The 19704-nt window shown below is 47.3% G+C and overlaps 1 protein-coding gene across 1 annotated transcript in view; it reads right to left on the bottom strand.

The window, feature by feature from the left end:
- MCCC2 (methylcrotonyl-CoA carboxylase subunit 2) overlaps window positions 1-19704 on the bottom strand; it is a 159627-nt gene that overhangs the window by 88806 nt on the left and 51117 nt on the right. Inside the window, exon 7 of the mRNA XM_044276046.1 lies at window positions 9838-9951. Within this exon, the coding sequence (XP_044131981.1) occupies window positions 9838-9951 (114 nt within the window). The remainder of the gene's footprint in view (window positions 1-9837; window positions 9952-19704) is intronic.

Raw genomic sequence — 19704 nt, 5'->3', positions numbered from 1 at the left:
GTGCTAAAGAGTCCACCGCCTAGCGAGGGGCTGTGCAGTAAGAACCCAAGCATGTAGGGAAAACAATACCGCTACCACAGTGGTAGCCAGCGCTTGCCCCGACAACGCAAAAACTGAGGGAGAGGCCCGATACTATCCGTAGAAACCACGTGCCACACATGCCCCAGTCACGTGGAGCTAACCCTAAAGAACCCTACCTGGAAGGGCACTGAACAGGCGCAACTGCCAAGCTAGCTCTAGGGTAGGACACCTCCAAAGAGAGGTGTCCTACTGCAGCGACCATGAACTCGAACATTAGCGACAAGTCGCACCTGTGGAGGAAAACAAGCTGTAGGAGCTAAAGCAGAGTCGCCAGCATAACCACCTCCCTCGAGAATGGGGAGTGGTGGATAGAGCATACGGAGTCAGCGAAAAGAGCCAACCCGCTGGAACGTACTCACTAGGTAAGTACAACGGAGTATGTATTACGTATTGACGTGGACAATATCAGGACCGACCGGAGCAACAGAGGCCCATGAAGTGATGCTAGGAACCCCCTGGAGGACAGAGTATGTCATAATCAGGTGCGAAACCAGCACCAAAAGAAGGATGTAACGATAATTAGCCACCGTATCCACTGATGGCACCCATATAACACTAGGGCAAGAGTGTCGGGCGCCTGCGAGAACCAACTGTAGCCACGCCCTCTTAGAAATAAGCGAAGGCACCTAGAGCCATAGTTCCGCAGATGTTTAGTTACTCCCCGCTAGTGGATCACTAGCGGAAGGGGGAAATGCGACAGAAGCACGGTGATGTGCAACACTCCTCCTATGGAAGGATAGCGGACAGTCGGAACCGTATTCAATGGTAGAGTAATCAGCTACCTAAGGAAGGTGTGAGCATATGGCAATACTGGTCAGTGGTAGGGAGAATACCCCACCTAAGAAGGGGGGCGAATGCCCACAGCGAACTAGCGCATATGACGAGTCCTGTACCCCGTGGAGTGCAATAGTGCACCTAAGGGGGTAATGCATACAGCACATAATGAAACCAGTGACAATGTAATCGCGCCACCGATGGATCTGCATATGGCAGGTCCCGAACCCCAAGTCAGTGTACTTAGTCCACCCATGGCAGGGGACAATGTATAAAGCAGGTACTGTATCCTGAAGTAGTGCAGTTACACTACCAAAGGAAGTGGGTAATGCATACGACAGTACTGCTGGCCAACTAGACGCAATCACTGAAGATTGCTTCGGACTCGTATCAGGATCCGAATCAGATTCTCCCCTCTTTCTGGACGGACCCGCCCCAGTGAGGGACGGTGTGTCTGAGCATGATTTTTAGGGAAGAGCAGCAGGGGAGCGGAAATATTAGAGGAGAAAATTGTCCTGCTGCGCGTAGGGCTACCCTTCAGAATCTCGCCCCTGGCAGTTGTGGAATGCGCAGGCGGGGACTTACCAACCAAACCACCCGAGGGTGGAATAGAAACTCCCAGAAGTCTCTCCACCGGGGTTGCGAAGGTGGTGCATTATCAACCAAAGAACCCCAGAGGGTGGATGGGAGATTCCAGCGGACCCCCTGGATCGCGCAGGTGGGGAATTATTAACCAACAACCAGGAGGGTGGATTGGGAGCCCCAGAGGTCCTCCACTGTATGGCGCAGGTGGAGAATTTGCCAACCGAACGACCCCGCAGGACAGATTGGGATCCTGCAGGGATCCTCCACTGAGTTGCGCAGGTGGAGAATGATCAACCAAACGGCCCCGTAGGACAGATTGGGATACTGCAGAGAACCTTCATTGAGTTGCGCAGGTAAAGAATAATCGACCAACGGCCCCGGAGGACGGATTTGGATCCTGCGGTGGTCTGTCACTGGATTGTGCAGGTGGAGAATCATCAACCAAACGGCCCCGGAGGACGGATTGGGATCCTGCAGTGGTCCCGCAATGGATAGTGCAAGTGTAGAATCATCAACCAAAATGGCCCCGGAGTACGGAATTGGGATCCTGCAGTGGTCCTTCGCTGTATGGCGCAGGCGGAGAATCATCAAACAAACGGCCCGGAGGCGGTATTGGGAACTATGCGAGTGTGGCTGAGGAGGGGGACCCGTATGGACGGACATATCCTTTATTATTATTTATTTATTTTTTATTTTTAATAAAACTAGGAAACCGGGCTCAGTGACAAGAGGCAGTAAGGGGTTAAATCCTCCGCACATGTACAGTGCACTCAGGGGAAGGTACAGTGCACTCAGATAATCAGGTGCCAGCCATGGTGGGTGGCCATGAAGGGTTAGGGCGGCAGCAGCTCAGCAGGCGGGGAGGGAAGAACTCGCCCCCAGGGACGAAGGTTGCGGCCCAGCAAGCCGCAACGCGGCTATTCAGAGATTGCCTCTCCCCCACACCTTGCTGCACCAGCCGGACTGAATGGGGGCGTCACCCCGCCGGCCAGGCCGTTGATAGCGAGGGTCGGGCAGAGAAGGCGCAGGCCGGAGCACCGATGCGATGCACGGCAGATCGCTCTGTAGTTAACCTCTTCCGGAGCGGTGTGACTGCGTCCGCTCCAAGGGGTGTACTGAAATGTCGGGGAGCGGAGACTCCTCCGCATGTTTAACTGTCTGGCCGCCATATTATTTGAGCGGGCGGCAAAATCGCCAGTCGAACACAGGGCGGTTAACCCCTTCCTGGAGCGGCGCGACGGCGTCTGCTCCAAGGGGAGTAAATATGGGAGGTCCGGGGGGGGGGGGGGGGGCAGAGCTCCTCCGCATGTGTGAACGGCCGCCCTGCCTGCCGTCATATTCTCTGAGTAGGGCAGCAAAAAAATCGTGGCCGGAGCACCGAAGCGGTGCCGGACGAACGCATGTGGTTAACCCCCTCAGGAGCGGCGCCCCTGGCATCCGCTCCCGAAGGGGTGGAGAAAGATAAATGCCTCCATGTAGATGAGCGGAATATGTGCCACTCCTTGCTCCGCTCCCTGTAAGTAAATAAGGAATACTAGGGAGTTACAATTTCACCAAATTTGGCGCCAGTACGCATACCGCACCTATTAACCCACTATGTCCCTCTCAATCAACCAAACGGCCTATGCCGGAGGGGAATGTTTCAGGGGCGCTGGGCTATGCCGAAGCCCTTTCTGGTCGCAGACTATGCCACCAAGAGGGAGGGGGGACCAACCCAGAGGGTTAAATACTCACCTAGTCCCGTGTACTCACCTCTCTATCTCCTGCCACCATCTTAACCCCTCCTCTGGTCCAGCAGGGTCACCCCTTCAGCTACTGGCACTGTAGTGGCAGGATGCTGGAAAGGGGGGCTTGGATGGGTGACCCCTTGGCTGGCGGGATGCAGGGAGCGAGACTGCCCTGGTTCACCTTGTCTTCTGTGGGGGAGGCAGCAGTGCGGGTGACCGTCACTGGTGCAACTCGACCCCGGGAGAACAGGGAGGCGAGGCGTCCACTGTTTCCCATCTGAAAAAGAAGGAAAAAAATAAACTAAAATAAAAAATCTTCAGGAGATCCCTAGGTCTTGCCTCCTATTGACACTGGAGGGGGTATAGCTGCCAGGGGAGGAGCTAACAGCTTCTGCCTAGTGTCAACGCCTCCTAGAGGACATAGCTATACCCATGGTCTCTGTGTCCCCCAATGAAGATGTGTGAGAAATAAAAATACCACAAAAATAAAGCCCCATGCATTACTGAAACAAAGAAGTAAAAAATATTTAAATGAACAGAACAAGTCAACATATACTAAAAGAAAACAAAAATGTGTCTGGTAAGGAATAGGAGGTGGGTGGCAGGGGTTAATAAACAGCCCATCTTGAAAGAGTTAAAGGGTTTTTCCGGGATTTTGACATTGATTACCTATTCTCAGGGTAGGTCATCAATATCTGATCGGTGGGGTCCGACACTCAGGACTCCCGCCAATCAGCTGACTGAGAAGGCACTGGTGCTTGTGTGAGCGCCGCACCTTCTCTATACTTACCAAGCAGCGCTGTACCATTGTATAGCGCTAAGCCCCATTGAAGTGAATGGGGCTGAGCGTGATACCAAACACAGCCACTATACAATGTATGGCACTGTGCTTGGTAAGCACAGAGAAGGTGCAACACTCACAGGAGTGCCAGTGCCTTCTCAAACAGCTGATCAGCAGGAGTCCCGTACGTCGGACCCCCATTGATCAGATCCTGAGGAAAGGTCATCAGTATCAAAATCCTGGAAAAAAAAAATTTAAGGATAGACCATTAATATCAAAGTTCTGGAAAACCCCTTAAGGCCAACTGCACAAGAGTACAGGTTAACGCACATAAGTACCACTTTGCTGGTACTGTACTACGCTGCAGTCTTTTGTGGTTTAAACCGTACGTATTCAGCAACATGTGCAGGTGGCCTTAAAGTTGCTATAATTCACATGATCAAAAATTCAGCTGGTATTTGAACAGAAATGGCGACTTGTTCATTTAGTAGCCCTTACAGAAGGAATATTTTAGGCAGTTTAATCAATGGATTACTCAGGGTTTAGCATTCGCCATTTAATAATTTATCCTATGGTCATAAGAATTCTCATAAAGAATGATTCTTATAAAGTATATTAATAAACAATATAATATGGCTATTTTCTTCCACTTATCTTCCACTTCCAGGCCAAAAATTACTAATTTAGGATAATTACAAATCTCAGACAAGCCATGCACTAGCTTACAATAAAATATCATTTTACACTTTTCCTCCCTGAAGCGCCATTCTCTGTGGCTCTGGTCCGGTTATCTTGATGCTGTCCAACACCGAGAACAGTCATTGGCTGCAGTGGTCAGGTACCATATCCAAGCACATCACCAACTCTGTGAAGTGCAGGTTTACACAGGGGCGGATTGGCAATGTACCTTGAATTTCCCAGTGGCCGATGTTCTCTTTTGCTTATAACATGGTACCCACTCCTGCTCTACTTAGTAGTTTCTGCCTGACTGCATATATGGCTATTTCCATGTATAGAGTCATCTTTGGGGTATTCCGAACCACTGTTAGCATTCTGAAAGTGTATGAGGATACCCCTGGATATCAAACTTTTCTTGTCTCTAAGAATTTCTCTAGCCAAAAACCTTCACTAGTATTAATGTAGAATGCACTAGTATGTACAGATACATCTCTGTATACCAGGACATTGGGATAACAGCAAAAGCCTAATTTTTTTAGCAATCACAAAAATGTAATGGAGCTAAATAAATACAATAAACACATTTATTTAAAAAAATTATATATATATATACACACACACACACACACATACACACACACACAATGGATATAAAAAATATACACACCCCTGTTAAAATGTCAGGTTTCTGTTATATAAAAAAAATGAGACAAAGATAAATCATTTCAGAACTTTTTCCACCTTTAATGTGACCTATAAGGCCCCCTGCACACGATCAGGATTGCGTGCGGATTTTCCGCGCGGATTTGCGTGCGGAAAATCCGCACCGTAGGTCATGTTCATTGTATTCTATGAGAATTTGAAATTCTCAATGCACACGATGCGGATTTTGACCTGCGGTGCGGATTTAAAAATCCGCGACATGTCAATTAATTTTTTTTTTCCTGACCGGATTTTCTTAATCCACTTAGTGAAATCCGCATGCAGAAAATCCGCACCGAATCCGCACGCAAATCCGCACCAATTAATGCGGATTGACCGCACGGATTTGCCTGTGAACACCTGCGGATTTCAGTGCGGATTCTCCGCACATGAATCCTGAATGTGTGCATGTAGCCTAAACTGTACAACTCAATTGAAAAACAAACTGAAATCTTGTAGGTAGAAGGAAGAAAAAATATAAAATTACAATAATATGGTTGCATAAGTGTGCACACCCTTAAACGAATACTTTGTTGAAGCCCCTTTTGATTTTATTACAGCACTCAGTCTTTTTGGGTATGAGTCTATCAGCATGGCACATTTTGACTTGGCAATATTTGTCCACTCTTCTTTGCAAAAACACTCCAAATCTGTCAGATTGCGAGGGCATCTCCTGTGCACAGCCCTCTTCAGATCACCCCACAGAATTTCAATCAGATTCAGGTCTGGGCTCTGGCTGAAGCCATTCCTTTGTTGATTTGGATGTATGCTTTGTGTCGTTGTCATGCTGAAAGATGAAGTTCCTCTTCATGTTCAGCTTTCTAACAGAAGCCTGAAGCTTTTGTGCCAATATTGACTGGTATTTGGAACTGTTCATAATTCCCTCTAGTTTAACTAAGGCCCCAGTTCCAGCTGAAAATAAAACAGCCCCTTGGCATGATGCTGCCACCATCATGCTTCACTGTGGGTATGGTGTTCTTTTGGTGATGTGCAGTGTTGTTTTTGCGCCAAACATATCTTTTGGAATTATGGCCAAAAAGTTCAACCTTGGTTTCATCAGACCATAACACCTTTTCCCACATGCTTTTGGGAGACTTCAGATGTGTTTTTGCAAAATGTAGCCTGGCTTGGATGTTTTTCTTTGTAAGAAAAGCCTTTTGTCTTGCCACTCTACCCCATAGCCCAGACATATGAAGAATACGGGAGATTGTTGTCACATGTATCACACAGCCAGTACTTGCCAGATATTCCTGCAGCTCCTTTAATGTTGCTGTAGGCCTCTTGGTAGCCTCCCAGACCATTTTTCTTCTCGTCTTTTCATCAATTTTGGAGGGACGTCTAGTTCTTGGTAATGTCACTGTTGTGCCATATTTTCTCCACTTGATGATGACTGTCTTCACTGTGTTCCATGGTATATCTAATGCCTTGGAAATTCTTTTGTACCCTTCTCCTGACTGATACCTTTTAACAATGAGATCCCTCTGATGCTTTGGAAGCTCTCTGTGGACCATGGCTTTTGCTGTGGGATGCAACTAAGAAAATTTCTGGAAAGACCAACTAGAGCAGCTGAAGTTTATTTGGGGTTAATCAGAGGCACTTAAAATGATGTCAGGTGTATGCTGACTCCTATTTAACATGATTTTAAATGTGATTGCTTAATTCTCAACACAGGGTGTGCACACACATGCAATCACATTATTTTAAATTTCTTAGTTTTCTTCCCTCCACCTAAAAGATTGCAGTTGGTTTTTCAATTGAGGTGTACAGTTTATAGGCCACATTAAAAGGTGGAAAAAGTTCTGAAATTATTTATCTTTGTCTTATTTTTTTACATCACAGAAACCTGACATTTTAACATATATAGATAGGGATCGCTCTCTCAGGGGGTCGCAATCACAGACTTCTTCGCAGACAAAAGGATTTAATGTCCAAACTGGTGCTTTATTTTGGCACTTCAGCACCCACACAAACAAACATCAAATAAACACCTGCCTGTCTAGGCACTTCCTAATACACAGTAGTTTTCCCTGACTCACCTCTAAGCACAGCTTGCACACAGGGTCCAATCTCCAAGCTTGCTCATCAGACACAAGTCCAGACAGGGAAGAGATTGGGCTTCATATAGCCTTGTGGCCCCTCAGCCCTCCTGGCTGAGACCACCCAGAGCCTCTGTAGGCCTCCGTTTCCAAGTTTTCTCTCCTCAGACTGACACACAGAGGGTTGGTTTTATCCCTCCTTGATTACAGCAGGCCTCACCAGCGTTGACCTCAGGTAAAAGACAATATTTGGACTGGAAGGGTGTAGACTGGCAGATCCCACTACCAAAATATCTACCAGTCCAAAAAGAATCCAGCCCAGAACAAAATGTAAATAAAGCTGTTTTAGCAAACTACGCTTTGCTAAAAAACCCTGCAGCTTTCTGGATTTTATTTATTTATCTCACCCAGCTGAGGTATCTGGGTGGGATATAAACACCTTCCAGCACTCACACCGTATACATCACCACAATATATATATTTATAAAGTCCAAAGGTTGTGAACTGCACTGCCGAAAAACTTGTAGCGGGGTGCCTGCGGCTGTGGAAGCAATCCAACATTCAAAAAGTAAAGAAAAAAATTCCACGGCACTCCCAGGAGTAAATTAAAAGAAGTGTGCTTTATTCACCAGACCGCAACGTTTCATTCCTATCACTGCTTGAGAAAAGTCCCAGTGAGAGGACTGAAACGTCACGGTCTGGTGAATAAAGCACACTTCATTTAATTTACTCCTGGGAGTGCCGTGGAATTTTTTTTTATATATATATATATATATATATATATATATATATATATATACACACACACACACACATACACATACACATACACACACACACACACACACACACACACAATGTTTATATACATAAGAAGTGCATAATGTGAAGGAAAAATGAATCCAGCCAGCAAAGGAGGCAATATGGACAATCACAATACATTAGTAAGTGCCTTGTATTAACTTTCTCTACATGATAAAACTCTTAATTTCAGACTGCAATCTTCATTCATTTCAAAAGCTCTATAATACAGTTTAAAACCTGTTCCTGGTTTCAGACTTTTCTTGTGGACATGTTCCTCCCAGTAACATGCTGACTGTGAGGTCTGTGTGTCTAGGATGCTGCCGACTTTACTAGCTCTCATTTTTCATTTCCCTTTTAATAGCTCATGAGAGAGCTCTTCTCCCTTGTGCTGATAGAAACTGATGCTTAGGAGAGTTTGATTCCCATCCCCCTGTAGAGTTTGCAGTGTTTGCTCTGCTTTCTCCCTCCTCTTTCTCCTGCAAACTGCTTTGTGTCCTTTCCCTCATCTAGATTCTGTGTGATCTGCTCTCTGTGAATCCTATTTCAGATTCAGCAGGACAGCCAGCTATGTGAGTTAGTTGCTCAAAATTTACAGTAGCAAAATGGTAGACATTTTTTAAAGGGAACCTGTCACCTCAAAAACACATTTTAAACCGACAACATTGCCTTACAGTAGCCCCCAGTGTGTTCCTAATCATGTTTTTCCTTTCTCCACTAGTTGTTGTATACTTCATAAAAACGCTGTTTTTCCATCAAGCGCGCAAATGCGCAGGGAGAGGAAAGCAGCTGGCTAAGTGTGGGAGACGGGATCGTGCAGTGACAAGGAGCGCACCGCGCATGCGCGAAACTTGCACAATCCCAGCCTCACAGCAGAATGTCAATCACGGTGAAGGGAAGACAGGTAAGGGGCGGGCTTAGCTTGACTTGAAGCAAGGAGGCCGCTGCCCCCTTGACTTCAAGCTTACTTTGAGGATAGCGAAAACACAGATTAAAACAGCGTTTTTATAAAGTATACAACAAGCAGTGGAGGAATGAAAAACCATGATTAGGAACACACTCAAGCTACTGTAAGGTAATGAGGTCTGTTTAAAATGTATTTTAGAGGTGACAGGTTCCCTTTAAAGAAGACTATTTAGTGCAAAGGTGTCCAGAGTCTTTAAAGAGACCCTCAAGTTCAAGAATTTTTTTTTACATTGACTGAGGAATGAATAGAACACTTACCTGGTGCCCTCTTTTTCATATTTTTAGTTGCAGATCCACAAATTCCCGGGCTCTTCTTCTGACAAGCAAGGTGGCTGTACCACTTCTCAGACTGCTTGATACATACTGTGTATTTGGTGGCCCAAAAGACTTCCTGCTGCCCTTGTATTGGCCAGCACTACTTACATGAACAGTGCTGGCTAATACAAGTGCAGGGCCCAAAAAAGTGTCTTGGGCTACCTTATGAACATTGTGCATCAGGTAGTCTAAGAAGTTGTGCTGCCATCTTAATTGGCAAAAGAGGAGCTCGGACATTTGTGGATCTACAGCTAAAAAGATGAAAAGGAGGGCGCCAGGTAAGTGTTCTAATCATCACCCAGTTAATGTGATTTTTGATCTTGAACCAGAGGGATGACAAAAAAAATTGCTATTTATTTTTTGATAAAATGCATTTTTTTTTAAAACTTACTAATGGCGGTCCGCCTAAGAAAATGGTTCCTTGTTTTCGAACAATGATGCTTTCATCAGCCATAGCTGGCACATATGCTCCGCCGGCTGTACAGGATCCCATCACTACTGCAATCTGCAAGTAAGGTCCAAAAAAACATGAATATTGAACACCAAGTTATAAACAAAAGTAAGAATCCAGATCAAGCAAAGAAAAAAAAAAAGTGGAAAAAAATTATAAAGAATGAGATATTTGTATTCATCTGTTATCATACAAATGGCTGGCACTTAGCATCTATCTGCACCTTGTGGTCATACTGCAGAGGAGTTATAGGATGCACTGTTGAACACTTGTATTAATGGGAACAAAAATGAACAAGTACCATAATGCCAAACCCTTGCTAAAAATATCAGCAATATCAAGTACAAATCTGAAATTCTTCAATAAAATCATTATACAAGCATTCAAACGTGATGTTTGCCTTATTTATATTACATGCTAATGTTATGGGTCACTGTAGCTAACAATACTAATATGTGGCTATAGTTACACTGTGGTTGCATAACAGTTCCAATTAAGGGTAATTTCACACTAGTGTTTTTCTTTTCCGGCATAGAGTTCTGTCACAGGGGCTCTATACCGCAAAAGAACTGATCAGGTATATCCCCATGCATTCTGAATATAAAGTAATCCGTTCAGGATGCATCAGGATGTCTTCAGTTCAGTCGTTTTGACTGATCAGGCAAAAGATAAAACCGTAGCATGCTACGGTTTTATCTCCGAAGAAAAAAAACTGAAGACTTGCCTGAATGCCGGATCCGGCATTTTTCCCCATAGGAATGTATTAGTGCCGGATCCAGCATTCAAAATACCGGATCCGTCCTTCCGGCCTCATGCGCAGACCGGTAAAAATGTAAAAAAATAAAAATACAAGACGGATCCGTCTGTCCGCATGACAAGCGGAGAGACGGATCTGTTCTTGCAATGCATTTGTGAGACAGATCCGCACCCGGATCCGTCTCACAAATGCTTTCTGTCACATCCAAATCGGCCGATCACACTGCCGCAAGTGTAAAAGTAGCCTATGTTAATGAAACCTTCAAAAATCATAGCTAAAAATATGATAGATCTAAATGTGGCTGGAGATACAGAACTGTGGCTGGCTATGTTATAGGGCACTGTGGCTAGAAATATACATATCTGTCTGGTAATATTATAGGGCACTGTGTCTGGTAATATACATATGTGTCTGGTGGTAATGTTATAGGGCACTGTGTCTGGTAATATACATATGTGTCTGGTAATATACATATCTGTCTGGTAATATACATATCTGTCTGGTCATTTTCTAGGGCACTGTGTCTGGTAATATACATGTGTGTCTGGTAAAATACATATGTGTCTGGTAATGTTATAGGGCACTGTGTCTGGTAACATACATGTGTGTCTGGTAAAATACATATGTGTCTGGTAATATTATAGGGCACTGTGTCTGGTAATATACATATGTGTCTGGTAATGTTATAGGGCACTGTGTCTGGTAATATACATGTGTGTCTGGTAATATACATGCGTGTCTGGTAATATACGAGTGTGTCTGGTAATATACATGTGTGTCTGGTAATATACATATGTGTCTGGTAATATTATAGGGCACTGTGTCTGGTAATATACATATCTGTCCGGTCATTTTCTAGGGCACTGTGTCTGGTAATATACATGTGTGTCTGGTAAAACGAGATTTTTGTATAACTTACCAGTAAAATCTCTTTCTCGCTCTTTCCTTGGGGGACACAGAAGACCTTGGGTATAGCTCATCTCCCTAGGAGGCGTGACACTAAGTGAAAACTGTTAAGCCCCTCCTCCACAGCTATACCCTCAGCCTGGAGAGAGAGGCTGCCAGTTGCGTGTCCAAGTAGTGAAAAAAGGCAAAGTCCAAAAATGGAACCAACAAGCCAACCACCCAACGGGTAAAACAAACTCGGAAACCGTGTAGAGAAAAACAAAGAATGGGTGGGTGCTGTGTCCCCCAAGGAAAGAGCGAGAAAGAGATTTTACTGGTAAGTTATACAAAAATCTCGTTTTCTCGCCCAGTTTCCTTGGGGGACACAGAAGACCTTGGGACGTTCAAAAGCAGTCCAAAAAGGGGAGGGACCACAGCACCAAGGCGAAGCACCCTAAGGCACCAAGAAACCGCCGCCTGCAGACCAGGCAGCCCAAGGCAGCATCTGCCGAAGCCAGAGTATGCACCCTGTAGAACTCCGCAAGGAAGACCAGTGACCGCCTTGCACAAACGCATGGCCGAAGCCAAATGCCTCCGGCCTAGGAGGCACCGACCGCTCCAGTGAAACAACGGTGACACCAAAAGCAGAACCCTGCCCATGGTGTGGTAACCACAGCAATAGCCACTGTGAGAAAGCGGAGGAAAGCCACCCTGGAGGCCGCCAACCCTTTGCGCGGACCTCCTGGAAACCCAAGAGACCGAACGTCGACAAGAGTCGGAGATCTCCAAGTAAAAACCGCAAGGCCCAAACAACGTCCAAACCGGTGAAGTGTCCGTTCCCGGGGGTGGGAAGGGGAGGGCGAATGCCTCGTTAAAATGAAAGACAAACACCACCTTCAGAAGGAAGGAAGAGACGGGATGGAGAACAGCCCTGTCCTGAGGAAAGACAGAAGGCACGAAACAAGAAGGGCCGCCACTCAGGCACCCGTCAGAGACACAACGGCTACGGAAACACAACCGTACAGGACAGAAGGAGTAGAGAGAACTTCTGTAACGGCTCCAAGGGAAAGATTGGAGTGCCAAGAGCCCAGTATGTAATTCCCAGGGCGGAACCCGAGGGCAGTACAAGGGAACCCCAAAGCCGCTGCACGGAAGAGGGTCTTGACAGGCCCAGAAGGCCGGGGAACGCTGAAAGGGGAAGGACAGTGCTGACACTTGACACTTCAAGCAACAGAGTCCCAGTCCCAGATCTAGGTCGGACTGGAGAAAGACAGAACCATGGAGAGAGAAAGGCAGAGTGGGGGAACGCCCAGCTGCCCACAGAACCCCCGGTAAAAACCCTAAGTCCTACAACAGATCCTGGACGAAACACGGCCAGGAGCGAACACTAGCGAGCCCGCTAGAGTCGCCTGGGCAAGCGGGTGAAAACCCAATGTGATCAGGCGCAGACCAGTAATACGGGCAGAACTGTCGGCAAAACTGGTCCCGCCGGCCCCCGAGCAACGTTGTCCCGTATCCACCCGGAGTGGGGGGAGCAGAAGGACAGACGGAAGGAACCGAAGGGTCCGCCCAGCAACCGCCAGGACAAGACAGGCCAAAGTCCATGTCGATGTAGCCACCACAGGAAGACGTCCTACAGTCCCGGTGTGGGAGATCTAAGGGCAATCTTGACCGAATGGAAGTCCTCCCAAGTTACCGAGAAGGTAAGACCATAGCAGGACCATTGCCCAGAATGGAAAATAAAGGGAGGACAGAACGCGGTAGACCCGGTAAATAGGCACACAGCTAGAACAAGGGAGACCGTACGAGGCCAAAAGGAACACCGGAACCATCCACATGAACAACCATGCTCTCCCCAGAGGGGAGGGCAGTGAAAGAACAGCCTCTGAAGCGTGGCCGGGACAGAAGCCACATCGGAGTGATCGGTACCGAGCCGAAGCCAAACAGAGTCGGCGATTAAAGGCAGTCGAGACAGAGGCCGGCATAACACCCTCCAACCGAAAGGAGGAGTGGGCAACAGGGAAGCCATAGGACAGCTAAAAGGCAGAACCCCGCTACACTGAGGCGCCCGGTACACTGCCACGCCGAAGACGAATACCCCGAAGAACCCAAGGTGGAAGTCCTCCGGACCTGGGTAAGCGAGCACCCAAGAGAAGTTGGGTGACCATGAGGAGAAAAGCGGCCCCAACCCGGTAGCGGACCAGCCTGAAGCGCAGAGGGCGCCAAAAGAAAAGACTCATACCGCACGACACCCGAAGAGGAGGAAACAGTAGTAGGCGAGGGAACAGCAGTCCCGCCAGAGCCAACGCAGAAGTCGAGTGGCACTGCAAACGGCACTCTCGACCCAGTGACCGCTTGCGCCGGGAAGCAAGTGCGCGGGAGAACGAATGGGTACGTATCTAAGAACCACAAACACTCCCCAGGTGGAAAGGCCAACGGACATGGAGGATGCCGACACAACGGGACCACAATATACAGGCCAAACCAGAGAACGAGCACCACCCAGCTCGGTGCAGTAGAGAGCAAGTAGAGCCCATCTACTTATATCTAAAGTATACACCTTTGAATACAATGGCATTCTTTTAATGCTGGTATGACAACACCCAGGGGTTATACAGGTGGACAGAATGATCTCCTTAGAGAAGAGTGCAAGGCCCGTGACAAGCACCTTATCCCAAAAGAAAAAAGTATGTCGCAGAAGGAAGTGAGGCATACGCAAGCAAGCAGTGAGAAGGCCAACCCACCTATGGGAGGAGAAGGCATACACGGCCCAAACAACGGACAGAGCGCACCAGAAATTCCGCTCACTGCAAAAAAATTGTCACCCAGTGAAAGGGATCAGCCACAGAGTCCAACAGTATCCAGAAGGAGACCATGCACATGGCCGCACAGTACCCAGCAGGAACGCAGGAGGTCCGCCCAGTGAAAGGGGGACATGCACGGGGTTATCCTAGCATTAAGCGATTGCGCAATAACCCACCCAACACCGAATACTGTGGGAGTGCAACTACTCCGCAATGAAGGGGAACATGCAAGAGTCCCGCACAGCATATCAAGGACAGCCATGGGTCTCGTGAGGGTGCAAATTTCCACCCATGGAATGAGGAGGGCTGTTTATGGCCCGCAACACATCCGGTGAAAGTGCAGTATTCCGCCCAGAAAGGGGTGGGGCCATGTACACGGCCGTCATTGCATCCAGTGAAAATGCAAGCACCCCTCCAAGGATGCGGGTCATGCACATGGCCAGCAACGCACTGGCGAGAAAACAACCACAGTCAGTGGCGTTGAAAGAGAACAACCACAGTCAGAGGGTATGTGCGCATGCCGCCTGAGGAAAGGATACATGCCCACTGCTGGCAGCGAATCCAGTCAGTGCAGCACACCGCCCCTGGAAAGGGGGTCATGCACATGGCCGGCAGCGGATCCAGTGAGAGCGCAGCATACCACCCAAGGAAGGGGGTCGTGCACATGGCCGACAGCGAAACCAGTGAGAGCGCAGCATTCCGCCTATGGACGGAGGTTATGCGTATAGCCGGCAGCGAATCCAGAAAGTGCAGCATTCCGCCTATGGACGGAGGTCATGCATATGGCCAGCAGCGAATCCAGCGAGAGTGCAGCGTTCTGCCTATGGACGGAGGTCATGCATATGGCCGGCAGCGAATCCAGAGAGAGAGTGCAGCAGCCCTCCATGGGACGGAGGTCTGCAGCACTCCACCCATGGAAGGAGGTCATGCATATGGCCGTAGCGAATCCAGCGAGAGTGCAGCGTTCTGCCTATGGACGGAGGCCATGCATATGGCTGGCAGCGAATCCAGAGAGAGAGGGCAGCAGTCCTCCATTGGACGGAGGTCATGCGTATGGCCAGCAGCGAATCCAGAGAGAGTGCCGCATCCCACTTATGGAAGGAGGTCATGCATATGGCCGTAGCGAACCCAGCGAGAGTGCAGCGTTCCGCCTACTGAAGGAGGTCATGCATATGGCCGTAGCGAATCCAGCGAGAGTGCAGCATTCCGCCTATGGAAGGGGGTCGTGCACATGGCCAGCACCGTCTGCGGTAAAAGAGCAGTATTCCGCCTACAGAAGGGGGTCATGCACAAGGCCAGCCCGCAGCCAGGGAGAGTGCAGTATGCCGCCTAGAATGGGGGGTCATGCACATGGCCAGCACCGTGACTGGAGAGGGCGACTAATTCTGCCTATAGAAAAGGCGGCCTGCACCTGGCCAGCGCCGTATCCCAGGAGAGCGCAAGGGTCCGCCTAGAAGGGGAACATGTACCTGGCCAGTGCCACGGAGCGCAACATGCCGCCTATGGAATAGGGGCAGGCATACGGCCAGCGCTCTAAGGTCAGGCTGCAGCATCCTGCGCAGCCAACAAAAAAGATACAGATATGTCTTATATATATATATATATATATATATATACACACATACAGTTTAGTTTTATATTATTTCCAAAATTTAAACAAGGAGAAAACAGCCCTGCAGTAGCAGGGAGTGTCTTGCCTCCTTGGACACTAAGCAAAAACTGGCAGCCTCTCTCTCCAGGCTGAGGGTATAGCTGTGGAGGAGGGGCTTAACAGTTTTCACTTAGTGTCACGCCTCCTAGGGAGATGAGCTATACCCAAGGTCTTCTGTGTCCCCCAAGGAAACTGGGCGAGAAAATACATATGTGTCTGGTAATATTATAGGGCACTGTGTCTGGTAATATACATATGTGTCTGGTAATGTTATAGGGCACTGTGTCTGGTAATATACATATGTGTCTGGTAATGTTATAGGGCACTGTGTCTGGTAATATACATGCGTGTCTGGTAATATACATGCGTGTCTGGTAATATACATGCGTGTCTGGTAATATACATATGTGTCTGGTAATATTATAGGGCACTGTGTCTGGTAATATACATGTGTGTCTGGTAATATACATGTGTGTCTGGTAATATACATATGTGTCTGGTAATGTTATAGGGCACTGTGTCTGGTAATATACATGTGTGTCTGGTAATATACATGTGTGTCTGGTAATATACATGTGTGTCTGGTAATGGAGGGGCCCCCCCAGAGCGTATAGCTTGGGGGGCACATGGTGGCAGGGGCACTAGTGTAATTTTATTAAAGAATTTAAGGTTTTGGGGTCAAAAGGATGGTTTTTTGTTGTTTCTCTGTCTCCCCCCCCCCTTTTCCCTGTTTCTTTTACTTCAAATTCTAGGTATCCTGACAGGAATCCAGCTTGGGCTGGTTCCCTTAGTGATCTGCCTGGATACGGGATGCTGGGAACAGCTGTCAGGATTGGCCAGCTGTTTCTGAAGCGGGAAAGGCTGAACAGCTGATTGGCAGCTGTCAAATTTGAGCGGGAATCAGCGTGGATAAATTGACAGCGCACAGGTGCCCAGCTGTCAGTTCAAGTGGAGCAGCCTGAAAGGAGCAGCGCCTGTCAAGACCGAAGATGGAGGACTTACTTCGTAGCCTGATCCTGAGAGCGGAGTCGGCGGGAGGAGAGGAATGGCTGAGGAGCTGCCTATCGCAGCCCATACCTGGCGGCGGTGAAGCGGCGGCGGATCCGGAGGAGAATGAGGAGTGGGAGCCGGTAGAAGAACAAGAAGCCGTCCTGCAAGTGGCCAGTGGGGAAGCGGAGGTGTTGGCGCCGCGCAGCAAAAGAGCTAAAAAGCATGCGCGCGCCGGCACCCCGCCCCCTGAAGACGTCATCGCTGCCGCATCATCACCAGGCGCCGGGCCGCAAGCGGCGTCCGCCGCTGATGACATCACGGCCCGGCGACGTCATCAAAGAGCGTCAGCCGGCAAAGCTCATAGTAATAGCCGGCGGCGCTCCACCATAGGGAAAAATATTCGCAGCATTGAGCGGCCCCATGCAGCAGCGCTGGATGAAAGCGACGACGTGGGACTTGCTGGCACATCCGTGCAGCAGCCATTTACTGTGTCCGGCCAGTATCCTGGGAAGATCCGTATGAAGGTTCCTCAGTCCGGTTCTGGGCAGGAGGTCCATCCCAGTGGTGAGCATGAGAACATTAATGCCATACTTAACAATGATAATTTTCTTTCAGGTCTTAATTCTTTGTTTACTGATTTCTTGAAAAGTAAGGTTAATACTGCAGCTGCAGGTGTGTGGGCACCCCCGCCGGCGCTGCAGTCAAAGAACTTGCCCGTTTTGGAGCGAGGTTCAGGGGTTCCAGAACTCTGTGTAAAAGAGGTTCTCCCCTGTGATGTATCTCCTCTGGGTTTCCATTTGTCTAATGGGATCAAAGAGAAGATTTGGGGTTTTGAATTCGTTGATTTATTATCGTTATTACCTTCTAATAGAGATCATAATGTAGAAAAGAAAGATGAGAAAAGTGAGGATGTTAGAAAGCGCCTGCAGCCAAGATCTTTTAACAATTGGTTGCAGGCGTTTTGTATTTACGCTGCGGTGCTGGGAGAAAGGCATCCTGAGAAATGCTCGGGTCTTTTCCAGCACCTTGATATCATACTGGAAGCATACAAGAACTTTGGTGGTGTTGCATGGTTCCAGTATGATGAGACTTTCAGGCAGAAGCTGGCAATCCATCCGTCTTTAAAATTTGGAGTTAAAGACATAGGCCTATGGATAAATTTGATGTTGCCACAGAGGTCTGTGCAGCAAAGGCAGACTCCTGCAAATCAACCGCTTAGGAAGGGAGTTTGTTTCGCTTTTAATGAATCCTCTTGCAAGTGGCTTGCCAGCTGTCGCTATAAGCATGAATGCTCCCTTTGCGGGGGCAATCATCCTTTAATAAGATGTTTTAAAAAGAATCAGCCTTCCTTTCTTGCCTCCAGGGAGCAATTATCAAAAAGCATGGACGCCAGTGAAACTAATAGAGCTGGTTCCGTGGCTAAGCAAGTACCCAGACAGGGAGAAAGCTAGTTTGTTGTTTAACGGTTTTTTATCTGGTTTTGATGTTCCACAGTTTAGGGGTTCTGGTTGTAATTTGGTTGATAATTTGAAGTCTGTTAATGTTTTTCCTGTTATAGTTAGAGATAAGATTAATAAAGAATTAGAATACGGTAGATTAGCGGGTCCATTTAAGCACCCTCCTTTTAAGAATTTCAGGTTATCCCCTCTGGGAGTAGTACCAAAAAAGAATCCAGGGGAATTTAGGTTGATACATCACCTATCGTATCCCAAGGATTCTTCTTTGAATGATGAAATCGCCAAGGAAGAGGCGGCAGTTTCGTATGCCTCATTTGATGAGGCGGTAGATTTATTAAGGAGATACGGGCATAGAGCATTGTTAGCTAAAGCTGATGTTAAAGCTGCATTTAGATTGCTCCCTGTAAAACCGTCTGGCTTTAATTCATTAGGTTTTAGTTTTGAGGGAGAATTTTTCTTTGATAAATGTTTACCTATGGGGTTTTCTAAATCATGTATTTACTTTGAAGCATTTTCTTCCTTTTTACATTGGGTGGTCCAAGAGGTGTTTCCAGGTGGCGGTATTTTGCACTATTTAGATGACTTTTTGTTTATAGGTCCTGCTGAGTCTGAGTGCTGTGAGAAGTTATTACAGGGGTTCTTAAGAATATGTTCAAAATTTGGTATCCCAATTGCTCAAGAAAAAACTATATTCCCGTGCCATTGTTTAGAGTTTTTGGGTATTGAATTGGACAGTGTTAGGATGGAATTTCGTTTGCCAAAAAAGAAGTTGATTGATCTAAGTTTGTTTATTTTAAGGTTATTGTCAAAGAAAAAATGTACATTAAGGGAGCTGCAGTCTCTGTTGGGCTCTTTAAACTTCGCTTGCAGGATCATCCCTATGGGGAGGGTATTTTCTAAGCGGTTGTATTTTGCCACAAGAGGTTTAAAGTCCCCCAAGGCTCATATTAGACTATCTAGTCCTTTAAAAGATGATTTATCATTATGGTTGGAATTTTTAAAGAAATTTAATGGGAAGGTTTGTTTTCAGGAAGAGTTTATGGATTCAGATTCGTTACAGTTGTTCACAGATGCAGCAGGTAGTGTGGGTTTTGGGGCATTTTGGAATAATAAGTGGAGCGCTGGGACATGGCCGCAGTCTTGGTTTGTAAATAGGTTGGTAGCGAATTTAGTTTTATTAGAGTTATTTCCGGTAGTTGTAGCTATTGTTATTTGGGGTTCATACTTTAGTAATAGGCGGATTATTTTGTTCACCGACAACCA

The sequence above is a fragment of the Bufo gargarizans genome, chromosome 1 (assembly GCF_014858855.1).
Source record: "Bufo gargarizans isolate SCDJY-AF-19 chromosome 1, ASM1485885v1, whole genome shotgun sequence".
Classification (NCBI taxonomy): Eukaryota; Metazoa; Chordata; class Amphibia; order Anura; family Bufonidae; genus Bufo; species Bufo gargarizans.
Note: the sequence above shows the minus strand (reverse complement) of the source record. Positions and strands in the feature narration are given on the sequence as shown.